Source organism: Chiloscyllium plagiosum, chromosome 5 (assembly GCF_004010195.1).
Source record: "Chiloscyllium plagiosum isolate BGI_BamShark_2017 chromosome 5, ASM401019v2, whole genome shotgun sequence".
Taxonomy (NCBI): Eukaryota; Metazoa; Chordata; class Chondrichthyes; order Orectolobiformes; family Hemiscylliidae; genus Chiloscyllium; species Chiloscyllium plagiosum.
Genome location: NC_057714.1, coordinates 110,209,750 through 110,223,985, shown reverse-complemented (window position 1 = coordinate 110,223,985; position 14,236 = coordinate 110,209,750). Strand labels below are relative to the sequence as shown.

The window sequence follows — 14,236 nt, the reverse complement described above, 5'->3', positions numbered from 1 at the left end:
AAGGAGATGGTATGTGCTAATAATCACACTGTTTTAGTATATGATGCTTTTGGGCCAACAATTTGGGAACATGGAACAAATTCCACTGCAACTAATATCTGGATTATAAAGCTAGTCTCAGTAATAGTGAGCATAGCGCTTTCATTGTTAGAAAGACTGATTCACTAATATAGTTTGAGGGAAGGAAATCTGCTTGTTCTGGTCTACAGGTATTTCCAGACCTGCAGTAATGTGATTGACTCTAAGCTGTCCTTTGAAATGGCCTAACAAGCTAACTCAGTTCAAGGACAGTTAGGGATGGGCAACAGATATTGCCGTTGCCAATGACACCATGTTACATGAAAGATTAAATAAAAGGATGACTCAATGACTTGAACACTTTCTAAGAATTAGTAATGCCAAAAAGTCAGACTTTTAGCCCTAGACCTGGCATAAGAATTAGTTAGGAGCAATTTTTTTGAACTCTAATAATTACTATACTCTGCAAAGCAGTTTATTGATCTTGACTACTTCTGCAAATCTCGTCACAAAATGTTTTGCTTGTAACGATTACTACAAGCTATCCAAGAACTTAATAAACATGGACAAAATTAACTAAGAGTGGGAACCACTGTTTGCAGGATTTTATTATCATCCCATCTGGTTTACTAATGTTGTTTTGGGAAGGAAACCACTATGCTTACCTGGTCTGGCCTGTTTGTGACTTCAGACCCACAATAATGCGGTCTTAAGTGCCCGCAAGGCAATTAGGAATGCTCTATAAATGTTGGACTAGCCGGTGACATCCTCATCCTAGGAGTACATTTCTAAAATATTCCAGTTTATGTCTGTTTCATAGGAAATTAGTATAATTTTGAGGAGAATTAGCAGAAAGACTGATTCTATTGCCTTGCTTTCCCTGTGTTTCCCCTACCCATTATATCTTCGGGTGTATTAATCAAGGTGTGAGGACTTTGCACAGGAAAACTATTTTATTGCTAAGTGCATATTTTTGTTTTGTAACAACAGCATCATCACTGAGTGGGAACAAAGATTCCATTTATAGCCTTGCAATGAACCAGATGGGAACAGTAATCGTTTCAGGATCTACTGAAAAAGTAAGTTAAATTATGAAGAAAGCCACGCTTGTTTGGTTCATGTAGCTGAGAAGATCTCTTCACATATCTCAAATATGTTTCACATATCTCCAATATCAAATAGCACTTGAACTTTTGATTAACCTTTTTTAATGGTTCCATGCAATTAAAGTTGGGGCAAAAAAACAATGCATGTATTAAATTTCACACACAAAAACTTGCAGGTGTGAATGGGGAAATTATACTTTGCAGTTGCATTGGGCGCTAAATGTAAGAAGCGACTAGTGAACAATGTCAGTTTTTTTGAAATTTGTTTTGTGTACTGTATATTATCTAAGAATGTGGTGTAATTGTCTTCTATTTGGTTTGCTTAGAGTTGATGTTTGAATTTAAGAATTGGTAAATAATGTTGGAAGGCAAAAGTGAGGACTGCAGATGCTGGAGATCAGAGTCTAGGTTAGAATGGTGCTGGAAAAGCACAGCAGGTCAGGCAGCATGTGAGGAGCAAAAGCCCTTCAGGAAAGGAGGCAGGCAGCCTCCAGGGTGGAGATATAAATAGGAGGAGGGTGGGGGTGGAGAGAAGGTAGCAAAGAGTACAATAGGTGAATTGGGGGTGGGGAGTGAAGGTGATAGGTCAGAGGGGAGGGTGGGGAAGGTAGCAAAGAGGAAGAGCTTCAGGGCAGAGGAGCTGCCCTGGGGGTTGCAGTGAGAGCGAGAGACTCCCTGAGATTCTTATGGAGCGAGGAGGAGAACCTCTTCAAGACAAATCTTGCTTGTTTTTAGGGCTAATGTTGCTTGTCCCAACAGTTCTGAAGTAGTATTGAGATATTGGTTGTCATTAACAGGTTCTGAGAGTATGGGATCCCAGATCGTGTGCAAAACTGATGAAGCTTAAAGGTCATACTGATAACGTGAAAGCTCTACTGTTGAACCGAGATGGCACACAGGTATTCCATATTTCTTGTTAGTGTTCTCATAAAGATCATTTTATATTACTCTTTGTCAACCTTGGCTAAAGGTGCTATATAAATTTAAATTGTTTTCTCCTTCTCCTTCTCCTTCTCCTGCTGCTTTTGTCATCCCCTTCTGCCTTTTAACTTGTTTCTTTCTCTCTCTCGCTCACTGTTGCCATAGTGTAGCTTTTTCTATTTCTTTAATATTAAGTTATAACAGTTGTTATTTTTGAATCTTTTGAGTACTGCAAAGTAATGATTAGGATTTTAAAGATAATGGACTTTGTACTTATTCACTTTGTGATGTTGGCATATTGAAGAGCCATTGACCGATTCCCATTCCCAGCAAATATTTATGGTACAATACGTTTCCAACCTGCGTTTAGATTTTGAATAAGTGATTTTACTCTAGAATTTGTCTTTGTTTATGGTCTATCCCTGTATGTGTGCCTTGTTCTGTCTATCATAGTGGTTTTACTTCCAGAAGAACAATTTACTGCACTTGAGTAATACGTGGAGTCCTTTGCAAATTGTTTCCTTTGGCTACTCTGACTGTACTCTTTTTTTCCTTAACAACGCAGCTAAAGAATGTTAAAGTATATTGATCTTGAGCTTTAAGTACGAGCCCAACTTGAGTAAAAATAGAACAAATGACTAAAACATGTAGTATCATGTTTTCTTTTACATTTTTGCAAGCTCATTTCGTAACTTAAAAAATAAATAGTTAACATAAAAGTTGCAAACTGATGCATGCAGTTACCTTACCTGGGGTTCTCCTCTTTTCCTCACTACCTACATAAACCACGTGGCCTGATTTAATTCTCCTTGAGATTGAGACCATAATACATAGAAGGAGAAATTAGGCCATTCAACCCATTGAGTTTGCTCCACCATTCAATCAGGGCTGATAGGTTTCTGAACCCCATTCTCCTGATTTCTCTCCATAGCCCTTAATCTATTTGATACTCAAGAGCCTGTCAATCTCGGTCTTAAATATACTCAGTGACTTGGCCTCCACAGCCTTCTGCAGCAATGAATTCTATAGATTCACCACACTCTGCCTGAAGAAGTTTTGCCTTATCTCCGTTCTAAAAGGTCTTCCCTTTACTCTAAGGTTATGCCCTTGTGTCCTAGTCTCTCCTACCAATGGAAACATCTACCCTGTCCAGGCCATTCAGTATTCTGTATGTTTCAATTAGATTCCCCCCCCCCAATCCTTCTAAAATCCATCGAATATAAACCCAGAGTCCTCTGGGACTTGTTGCATTTAAAAATAAATTTAAGAAGGTTATCAGTGAAAACTGTATTTAAACAATTTGGAACATACTTTGTTTTTGCTCTGATTGACTTGGATCCTTGAATAGATACCTATCATCAGGAACTGCACCTAAATTATAGGCACCCCTCATGCATGAATCTCGTCTGTTGACTGTCATAAAAGTAGCTAATAGCAAGTGGAGTGTTTAATGTGATACTTTTTTTGTCAGTGTCACAAAATTGAGAACAGTTCAACACTGGGGATTCCTGTGGTACTGAGGAATATTGTTTCAATAAGCTATATACTGATCTTTGCCTGATTGTTGTGGCAAGATGCCAAGTGTAAACATAATATTTCATTGATAGCTAGGAGTTGGAGGAACCTTGCACACAATTGACACAATAGACTGTGTTTATGTGAAAATGGAATACAGCAAACTTTGTTTTAACTGGCACTCTTGGTAAAGCATCAAAAATTACATACCTCAAATGTTGGAAGTTTATTGTGTTTTTGCGATCTCTGTGATTTCCAAGTTGAGGGTACAAGTGAGAAAGCTCTCTACTGGTAAGTTTTGTTTAAGGCAAAGTTGCATTATTATTTAAGTGATTTATGCAGTAAATAAAGCACAACAGTGATGTGTATTAGATTAGATTACATTACATTACAATGTGGAAACCGGCCCTTCAGCTCAACAAGTCCACACCGACCCGCCGAAGCGTAACCCACCCATATCCCTACATTTGCCCCTTACCTAACACTACGGGCAATTTAGCATGGCCAATTCACCTGAGCTGCACATCTTTGGACTGTGGGAGGAAACCGGAGCACCTGGAGGAAACCCACACAGACACAGGGAGAACGTGCAAACTCCACACAGTCAGTCCTCTGAGGCGGGAATTGAACCTGGGTCTCTGGCGCTGTGAGGCAGCAGTGCTAACTACTGTGCCACCGTGCCGCCCACACGGTGTATGACCCCCTATACACATTTATGTTTTTACACGACCTTTTGATAAACCGGCCCATTCCTGGCCCCTCTAGATGCTGGTTAATAAAAAGTTTGCTGTATTAATTTGTCTATGGTTTCTGTGTGAAGAGTGGGCCACCACACCAACTCTGTTTGCCATTAGGGATGCATAATAAGTGCTTGCCAATCCAGCAATATCCACATTCCACAAGCCAATAAAAGTGACAATTTAACATTTGTTTTTGGTGTTGATAACAGCATCATTCCATTTTTATCCCTTAGTGTTTATCTGGCAGTTCTGATGGGACCATCCGCCTGTGGTCCTTGGGACAGCAGAGGTGCATAGCAACGTATAGGGTCCACGATGAAGGAGTTTGGGCACTGCAAGTCAATGAAGCCTTTACGCATGTCTACTCGGGAGGGCGAGACCGCAAAATCTACTGCACAGACCTCCGGAACCCAGATATTAGAGTTCTGATTTGTGAGGAAAAAGCACCAGTTCTCAAGGTACAGCCGTAAAAATTGGGCAGAACTTTTGGCAACACTGCCGTGCTCAAGTAAAATAGATAGAAGACTGCAGACAGACCAAAGGTAAAGCAGTGAAAATAGTAAGCAGAACACTATCAATGTACTTTCCTATTTACGAACAAAACTCAACCTTCTGAACTCTCAAATAGGAAGCAATATAAAATTGTGGTGTAAAAAGAAAACCCAGCAGACAGTATCTGTGGAGAGTGAAACATAGTTAGCATTTTGAGTCCAATAATTCTTTGGAATAGATGAGAAAGGTGGAAATCTTGGGACTTTTTTGTTATTGTGAAGGGGGTAAGTGTAGATGCTCATGACAGACTAAAGATGAACTCTGACTGAAGGGAAAGCATGAAAAAGAAGGTACGGATACTAAGGAGGAGGGGAAACTATCAAAATGGAGGACAGAATTTGTGCTTTGTTGACCTCCATGTTGAGCCCAAAGTATGTAAAGAATCTAAATGCAAGTGAGGTGCTGTTCCTTCAGCTGGCTATGGTCTTTACTAGAACACTGTAGCGGTCCTAGGGCAGAAAGGTCACCTTGAGAAAATGGCAAGCACATGGACAGTTGGGGTCATGTTGGCAAACTTTATGATGTATTCCACAAAACTGATGCTCCCCCGTATCTGATTTAGTTTCCTCATTGTAGGAAAGAGTCAAGAGTGTGGTGCTGGAAAAGCACAGCAGGTCAGGCAGCATCTGAGGAGCAGAAGAGTCAACATTTCGGGAATAATCTCTTCAGGAATGTGATGGGTGGGAGAAAGAGGGCTGAGAGATAACTTAGAGGTGGGAGGGAGGAAGATAGCTGGGAAGGTGATAGGTGGATGCAGATGGGGGATAATGGTAATAGGGTGGAGTGAATAGGTGGGAAGAAAGATGGACAGATCCAGTCAAGAGGACAGTGCCGGGTTGGAGGGTTAGAAACGAGTGAAGTCGCTGTTGATGTCTTGTGATTAAAGGGTCCCAATGCAGAAGATGAGGCATTCTTCCTCCAGTCATCGAAGGATGAACCTTTGTACTGTGTCTTCCATCACACCCAGAAATTCCTGCCGTTGATGTACTGCCTTCCCTGCTAGGCTCTGTTTCCAGTCGATTTTTGTCAGTTCCTCTCTCATGCCCCTGTAACTACCTTTATTTAACTGTAACACCATTCCATCCGATTTTGCCTTCTCTCTTTCATACTGCAGACTGAACTCTACCATATTCTAATTGCTGCCTCCTAAGTGTTCCCTTACTTTAAGATCTTTTATAAAGTCTGGCTCATTACATAGAACTAAGTCCAGAATAGCCTGCTCCCTTGTGGGCCCCATCACAAGGTGCTCCAAAAAGCCATCCTGTAAGCATTCCCTTTCGTTGGGTCCACCGGCAATATTATTCACCCAGTCCATTTGCCAATTGAGGTCCCTATGGTCACCTGACCTTTATTTTCTGACATGCCCGATCTATTTCCTGGTACATCTTGTGCCCCTGGTCCTGACCACTGTTAGGAGGTCTGTACATAACTCCCATTATGGTTTTTCTGCCTTTGTGGTTCCTCAACTCCACCCACACAGACTCCACATCATCTGACCCTATGTCATTCAGTGCCATAGATTTAATTTAATTCTTAGCTAACAAGGCATCCCCATCCCATCTGCCCATCTCCCTGTCTTTTCGATAAGTTGTAATTCCTTGGATGTTTAACTGTCACTTCTGAACCCCCTGCAACCACATCTGTGTGGTGCCTACCACATAATCATTCACGATGATTTGTGCTGTTAATTCATTTACTTTGTTATGAATACTACAAGCATTCAGGTAAAGCCTTAATTCCAGTTTTCTTATCCTCATGATTTCCAAAATCTCTAGTAATATGTCCTACGTTATCCTTCCTTCCTTGCTTGCTTTATTCCTAGTCTGCCTTGAACTTAAACCCTGCAAACGTGCTAACCTGCTGCTTATCTTTCTAGTTGACTCCATAATCCCTGTTGCTTTCCCTTTCCATTCCAACCAACTCACAAGTTTAACATCCTAGTAACCACCATATTTATCCTTTTCACCAGAACATTGGTTCCAGATCGGTTGAGGTGGAGACCGTCCCATTGGTACAGATTCCCCCAGTTCCAAAACTGATGCCAATGTCCCATGAAATGCAATCCCTCTCACCCACACCAATCTCTTAGCCACGTGTTTCCTTCCCTAATTTTCCTATCCCTATGCCAATTCGCACGTGGCTCGGGCAGTAATCCAGAGATTATGACCCTCGAGGACCTGTTCTTCAATTTCCTTCCTAGTGCTTGATACTCCCCAAACAGGTCCTCCTTCCTAGCCTTGCCTATGTTGCTTGTGCCAATGTGAACCGCAACAACTGGATCTACTCCCTCCCTCTGCAATATCCTTTCAAGCCGGCCGGTGATGTCCTACACCCTGGCATTGGCCAGGCAACACACCATGCAGGACCCCCGATCCGGCTTGCAAAGGATACTATCTGTCCTCCTCCTTATAGAATCCCCTATAACAACTACTTGTCTTTTTGCTCCCCCCTCTTGAATGGCCTTCTGCACCATGGTGCCGTGGTCAACTGGCTCATCTTGTCCACAGCCCTTTCCCTCATCCATACAGGGAGCAAGGATATCATTCCTGTTGGACAAGGTCAAGGGCTGAGGCTCCTTCAGTCCTGAACTCAGAATCCCCCTACCTGCTTCACTTACAGTCACACCCTGTTGTCCCTGATCACTTACTGAATTTGAATTATTTCGTCTACTGGATGTGACTGCCTTCTGAAACAAGGCGTCCAGGTAACTCTTCCCCCTCCCGGATGTGCTGCAGTGTTTGAAGCTCAGATTCTAGATCATCAATTCTAATCTGCACATCAACACTTGCTGCAGATGTGGTCGTTGCTGTTCACATTGCCAGATCCCACATCATACAGCTACAGGTCATGAGATACCCTTAGCGAGTGGGGTTAAGGAAAACCCCAAAGCCTTTTATTCATATATAAGGCGCAGGAGGATAACAAGGGAAAGGGTTGGCCCACTCAAGGACAAAGGAGGAAAGATACGTGTGGAATCAGAGAAAGTGGGGTGAGATTCTTATTGAGTACTTCGCGTCAGTATTCACTGAGGAGAGGGATATGGTGGATGTTAAGGTTAGGGATAGATCTTTGATTACTCTAGGTCAATTTGGCAGAAGGAGGGAGGAAGTGTTGGATATTCTAAAAGACATCAAGGTGGACTTGTCCCCAGGTCTGTATGGGGATCTATCCCAGGTTACTGAGGGAAGCGAGAGAGGAAATAGCTAGCCTTAACAGATATCTTTGCAGTATGCTTGAACACGGTTAACGTTCCGAAGGACTGGAGAATTACTAATGTTGTCCCCTTGTTTAAGAAGGGTAGCAAGGATAATCCAGGTAATTACAGACTGGTGAGCCTGACGTCCGTGTAGGGAAGCTACTGGAGAAGATACTGAGCGATAGGACATTTATATCCATTTGGAAGAAAGTGGGCTTATCAGTGATAGGCAACATGGTTTTGTGCAGGGAAGGTCATGTCTTACAAACCTAATAGAATTCTTTGAAGAGGTGACAAAGTTGGTTGATGAGAGAAGGGAAGTCATATACATGGACTTCAGTAAGGCATTTGATAAGGTTCCCCATGGTAGGCTCACGAAGGTGAAGTTGCATGAGGTCCAGGGTGTTCTAGCTGGATGGATAAAGAACTAGTTGGGCAATAGGAGACAGAGTAGTCGTGGAAAGGACTTTCTCAAAATGGATACCTGTGACCAATTGGTGTTCCACAGGGATCCACGCTGGGATCACTGTTGTTTATGATATACATAAAAGATTTGGAGGAAGTTGGAGGGTGCCTGATTAGCAAGTTTGTAGATGACACTACGATTGGTGGAGTAGCAGATAGTGAAGGGGACTGGCAGAGAATACAACAGAATATAGATAGGTTGGAGAGCTGGGCAGAGAAATGGCAGATGGAGTTCAATTCGGACAAATACGAGGTGATGCATTTTGGAAAATCAATCAAAAGCAAACTGTGCAGTAAATAGAAAAGCCCTGAGGAAAATTGATGTACAGAGAGATCTGGGTGTTCAGATCCATTGTTCCCTGAAGGTGGCAACGCAGGCCAGTAGAGTGGTCAAGAAGGCATGCGGCATGCTTTCCTTCATCGGACAGGGTATCGAGTACAAGAGTTGGCAGCTGATGTTACAGTTGGAATACTGCGTATAGTTCTGGTTGCCACGTTACCAAAAGGATGTGGATGCTTTGGAGAGGGTGCAGAGGAGGTTCACCAAGATGTTGCCTGGTATGAAAGGTGCTAGCTATGAAGACGGGTTAAGTAGATTAGGATTATTTTCATTGGAAAGAAGAAGGTTAAAGGTGGGGGGGGGGGGGAGGGACCTGATTGAGGTCTACAAAATCATGAGAGGTGTAGACAGGGTGGATAGCAAGAAACTTTCTCCCAGAGTGGGAGACTCAATTACTAGGGGTCACAAGTTCAAAGTGAGAGGGCAAAAGTTTAGGGGAGATATGCGTGGAAAGTTCTTCACACACAGGGTGGTGGGTGCCTGGAATGCGTTGCCAGCGGAGGTGGTAGAGGCAGGCACGATACTGTCATTTAAGATGTATGTAGTCAGATATATGAATGGGCAGGGAACAGAGGGAGATAGATCTTAGAAAATAGACGGCAGGTTTAGATAGAGGATCTGGATTGGCGCAGACTTGGAGGGCCAAAGGCCCTGTTCTGTGCTGTAATTTTCTTTGTTCTTGTTGTTCTTGTTCCGGATATTGAGTCCAGAAGGCTGCAAGGATCCCAAGCAGAAAATGAGGTGCTGTTATTCCAGCTTGCGCTGAACTTTGCTGGAGCACTGCAGCAAGTCTGAAACAGATGTTGGCCAAGGAACAGTTTGGTGTATTGAAATGGCAGGCAACAAGAAACTGTCTTTTTTCATGGGCAAGCTGTATTGGGACTGATGTCCTCCCAAATCATTTACTAATACTGTGGGGAATGTTTAAACTCAAGTGGCAGGGGGATTGGAGTAGGGAGAAACAAGAAAGGAAACAAAGTGAGAAACTGAAGAGAAAAATTGAAAGCAGAGCAAATTACTGCTGGCAGCAAATAGGTCCATAGCACAAAAAAAGTGTTTTGTTGAACAAAGATACCTTGGAGTGCAGGTTCATTGCTTCTTGAAAGTAGAGTCACAGGTAGATAGGATAGTGAAGAAAACGTTTAGTATACTTTCCTTTATTGGTGAGAGTATTGAGTACAGGGGTTGGGAGGTCATGTTGTGGCTGTACAGGACAATGGTTAGGCCATTTTTTGGAATATTGCATGCAATTCTGGTCTCCTTCCTATCTGAAGGATGTTGTGAAACTTGAAAGGGTTCAGAAAATATTTACAAGGATGTTGGCAGGGTTGGAGTGTTTGATCTATAGAGAGGAGTTGAATGAATAGGTTGGGGCTGTTTTTCCTGGAGTGTTGGAGACTGAGGGGTGACCTCATAGAGGTTTATAAAATCATGAAGGGCATGGATAGGGTAAATAGGCAAGGTCTTTTCCCTGGGGTGGGGGAGGGGTCCAGAACTAGAGGGTATAGGTTTCGGGTGAGGGGGAAAGATATAAAAGAGATCTAAGGGGCAACGTTTTCACGCAGAAGGTGGTGCATGTATAGAATGAGCTGCCAGAAGAAGTGGTGGAGGCTGGGACAATTGCACCATTTAAAAGGCATCTGGATGGGTATATGAATAGGAAGGGTTTGGAGAGGTATAGGCCAAGTGCTGGCAAATGTGACTAGATTAGGTTGGGATATCTGGTTGGCATGGGAGAGTTGAACCAAAAGGGTCAGTTTGTGTGCTGTACATCTCTATGATGGTACTGTGTCTGAATACATCCAGCATTCACTCTACAATGGATGAACTGACAGTAGAAATAGACATGAAAATATAATATGATTGCAATTAACAGTACATGGCTGTAGGGTGATTAGGGCTGGGAATTAAATATCCAGAGATATTCAATATTTAGCAAGGATAGGGAAAAAGAAAAGTAGGTAATTAATGTTTTATCACTAAAGGAATAGTGCAATAGTGGTGAAGGATATTGACTGTGAAAATCATCTGGGTGAAGCCAAGAAGCAAAGCGGTGGGAGCAATTATGGGTATTGTCTGAAGGCCTCCAAACAGTAGCAGGATGGTAGGGGATGGCATTCAACCAGCAATTAGTGAGGTACAGGAATCATGGGTGACTTTAGTATACATAGACCAAGTAAATCACATTAGAAACAATGGCTGAATTCCTAAATTGTTTTTTTTAAAAGGCCAGTATGCTGAGGAGCCAACTAGTGAAGAGTCTGTCGTAGATTAGATTACATTACATCACATTACAGTGTGGAAACAGGCCCTTCGGCCCAACAAGTCCACACCGACCCGCCGAAGCGCAACCCACCCATATCCCTACATTTACCCCTTACCTAACACTGTGGGCAATTTAGCATGGCCAATTCACCTGAGCTGCACATCTTTGGACTGTGGGAGGAAACCGGAGCACCCGGAGGAAACCCACACAGACATGGAGAGAACGTGCAAACTCCACATAGTCGCCTGAGGCGGGAATTGAAAACGGGTCTCTGGCGCTGTGAGGCAGCAGTGCTAACCACTGTGCCACCGTGCCGCCCAAAATGTGGTATTGTGCAGTGAGAAGGGATTTAATTGATATTTTTATGCAAGGATCACTGGGGAAGGCTGACCACAATATGATAGAATTCTTCATTTAGCTTAGAAATTGAAGTAGCCCAGCCTAAAACTAGGGTCTTAATAAGAAACAAATTGAACTACTAAGTTATGAGGCATGGTTAGCTACAACCAGTTGGTAACTTCATTAAAGCATGACAGCAGATAGGCAATGGCTGACATTTAGAAATGAAGGCATTCATTGTGCCAGTTATACCTTCCATTCTGGTACAAAAATATAACCAATAAAGCGGCCCAACCATGGCTAACAAAAGAAAGTAACTGTAGTATTCAATCCAAAGAAGACTCGTAGAGTTGCTAGAAAAATAGTAGCAAGTCTGAGTACTGGGTGGAGTTTAGAAATCAAAGGAGAGCGAAGTGATTGACTGGGGGCTAAATAGAGTCTGAGAGTAAACTTGCAAGGAATGTACAGAAGCTTTTAGAGTCCGCTTTTAAGTATGTAAAAAGGAAAAGGCTGGTGAAGATAAATGTAGGTCACTTACAGTCTGAAACAGGAGAATTATTGGAGGAGAAAATGGCATAGCAATTGAATAACCGTTTCAGTTCTGTTCTTCACAGAAGAAGACAAATAACTTTCCAGAAATGATTGAGAAGCAAGAGTCAATTTAGGAGGAGGAAGTTAGTATTAGTTTTTTTAAAAAAACTGCTGGAGTAATTAATGGGATTGAAAGTGAAAATCTACATCCCCAACTCCTAAAGGTGGCAGCCATGAAAATCATGAATGGTTTGGTTGTCATCTTCCAAAATTCTGTAAATTCTGAAACATTCCTGGCAGATCGGAAGGTAGCAAATGTAGTCCCACTATTTTTAAAAAAAAATAGGAAAACAGGGAATTACACGCTAATTAGTCTAATGTCATTTGGGAGAGGTGGTGTATAATGTTCATGTCACTAGACCTGTCATCCAGAGGTCTAGGCTAATGTGATTTTGTGAAGTTTGAACTTATCCTCTGGGCAGTTGGGTACAACAATAAATGTTGGTCAGGCCAGTAACAGCCACATCTCATGAATTAATTTTTTTTAAAATTCATAGTCTACTATGAGGATATGATAGCAGGGCATTTGTAAATTTACAATGGGATTACACAAAATTAACAAGGATTTATAAAAGAAAAATCACATCATATTTGACAAACTTACTGGAGGTTTTTGTTTTGAGCCTGTTACTAGTGGAATATTTAAGGGAGAACCAGTTGGTGGATTTGGATTTTAGAAAGCCTTTCAGAAAGACCCACATAAATTAGCATGCAAGACTAAAGCAGATGGGATGTACTTTAAGAACTGACAATCTATCTAAGACTTCTTCCTTATTAAATTTAAACCCTTGTAGAGATGGTGTTTTCTCCTCTCTCATCATGGCTTGGGCAGTATCCTTCTCTTTTGTATTAACTTAACATCTCAGCCATGTTCCCTACATCCAAGTGAAAGTCCCCTGTTTGATGTTTAATTGCCTGTTTAATCACACTTTTACTTTTATATTTCAGTAGAAGACATTATAGGAAGACATTAATAAAGTTAGAGGATGGGCAAATAATTGACAGATTAAGTTCAGACAATTGAAGAATAATAAACTCATTAATTACTTGGAAGGTACAAATCTAAATGCGATTGAGTAATAGCGGAATCTTGGTGCACTTAGACACTAGCAACAAAATGATATCACAGGTTAGCAAGGCCATAAAGAAAACCAAGCACTAGACCTTATCTCAAGAAGAACGAGTGGCCATCTTATTTGTAACATCGATGATTCTGAGTGAGATTGAAAGAATAGATGCTGAGAGGATGTTGCCCCTCATGGGAGCTCTAGAACTAGTGAATGCAGACTTTTAAAATAAGGTGTCTCTCGCTTAAGATGGAGCTGAGAGAATGTCTTCTGACAGTGGTTGGTATTTGGAATTATCTTTCCTAGCAATCATTGGAGGCTGGTCATTGAATATATTCAAAGTTGAGTTCGAGTTTGATCATGGGGGAACTGGCAGGAAATGGAGTTAAGGCTACCATCAGATCAGTCGTGATTTTACCGAACAGTCCCAAGGAGTTATATGGCTTACCCTGGCTCCCTGTTTCTTATGTTCTTATGTTTCTAGAAGGATAAAATTAGCAATTAAGAAAGTTGAGCTGAACCTGTATTGAACCTTGGTTCAATCGGGCACAACATTTCAGAAAAGGATAAACAGACTGGATCTTTGTTCTTTTGCTTAAAACAGCTGAGAAGGTATCTAATAAAGATCTTTGAAATAATGAAAGGTTTGGCAGTGAATTGCAGAGAATCTTTCCATGTGATGAAAAACATCAACATAAAATAGTCAAGAAATTCAGGGGGAAAAGAAACTTATTTTTAAGACACTTTTAGTTTGCAGTCTGGTAAAACTGGAAAATATACACCTCTTCCCACCCTGCCCCCTGTAAAAACGCCATCCCATATTCCCAATTCCTTCGCCGCATCTACTCCCAGGAGGACCAAATCCAATACCGAACAACCCAGATGGCCTCCTTCTTCAAAGACTGCAATTTCCCCTCAGACGTGGTTGATGATGCTCTCCACCGCATCTCCTCCACTTCCCGCTCCTCCGCCCTTGAACCCCGCCCCTCCAGTCGCCACCAGGACAGAACCCCACCAGTCCCCACCTACCACCCCACCAACCTCCACGTACAGCGTATCATCCTTCGTCATTTCCGCCACCTCCAAACGGACCCCACCACCAAGGATATATTTCCCTCCC

At 42.1% G+C, this 14,236-nt stretch overlaps 1 protein-coding gene across 2 annotated transcripts in view; it reads left to right on the top strand.

Annotated features, from left to right (window-relative positions):
- The window catches only part of LOC122550138 (WD repeat-containing protein 48), a 130,018-nt gene that overhangs the window by 68,782 nt on the left and 47,000 nt on the right, over positions 1-14,236 (top strand). For both annotated transcript variants that reach the window (XM_043690779.1, XM_043690778.1), the window contains exons 6-8: positions 1,009-1,097; positions 1,922-2,023; positions 4,534-4,758. In XM_043690779.1, coding sequence (XP_043546714.1) covers positions 1,009-1,097; positions 1,922-2,023; positions 4,534-4,758 — 416 coding nt within the window. The remainder of the gene's footprint in view (positions 1-1,008; positions 1,098-1,921; positions 2,024-4,533; positions 4,759-14,236) is intronic.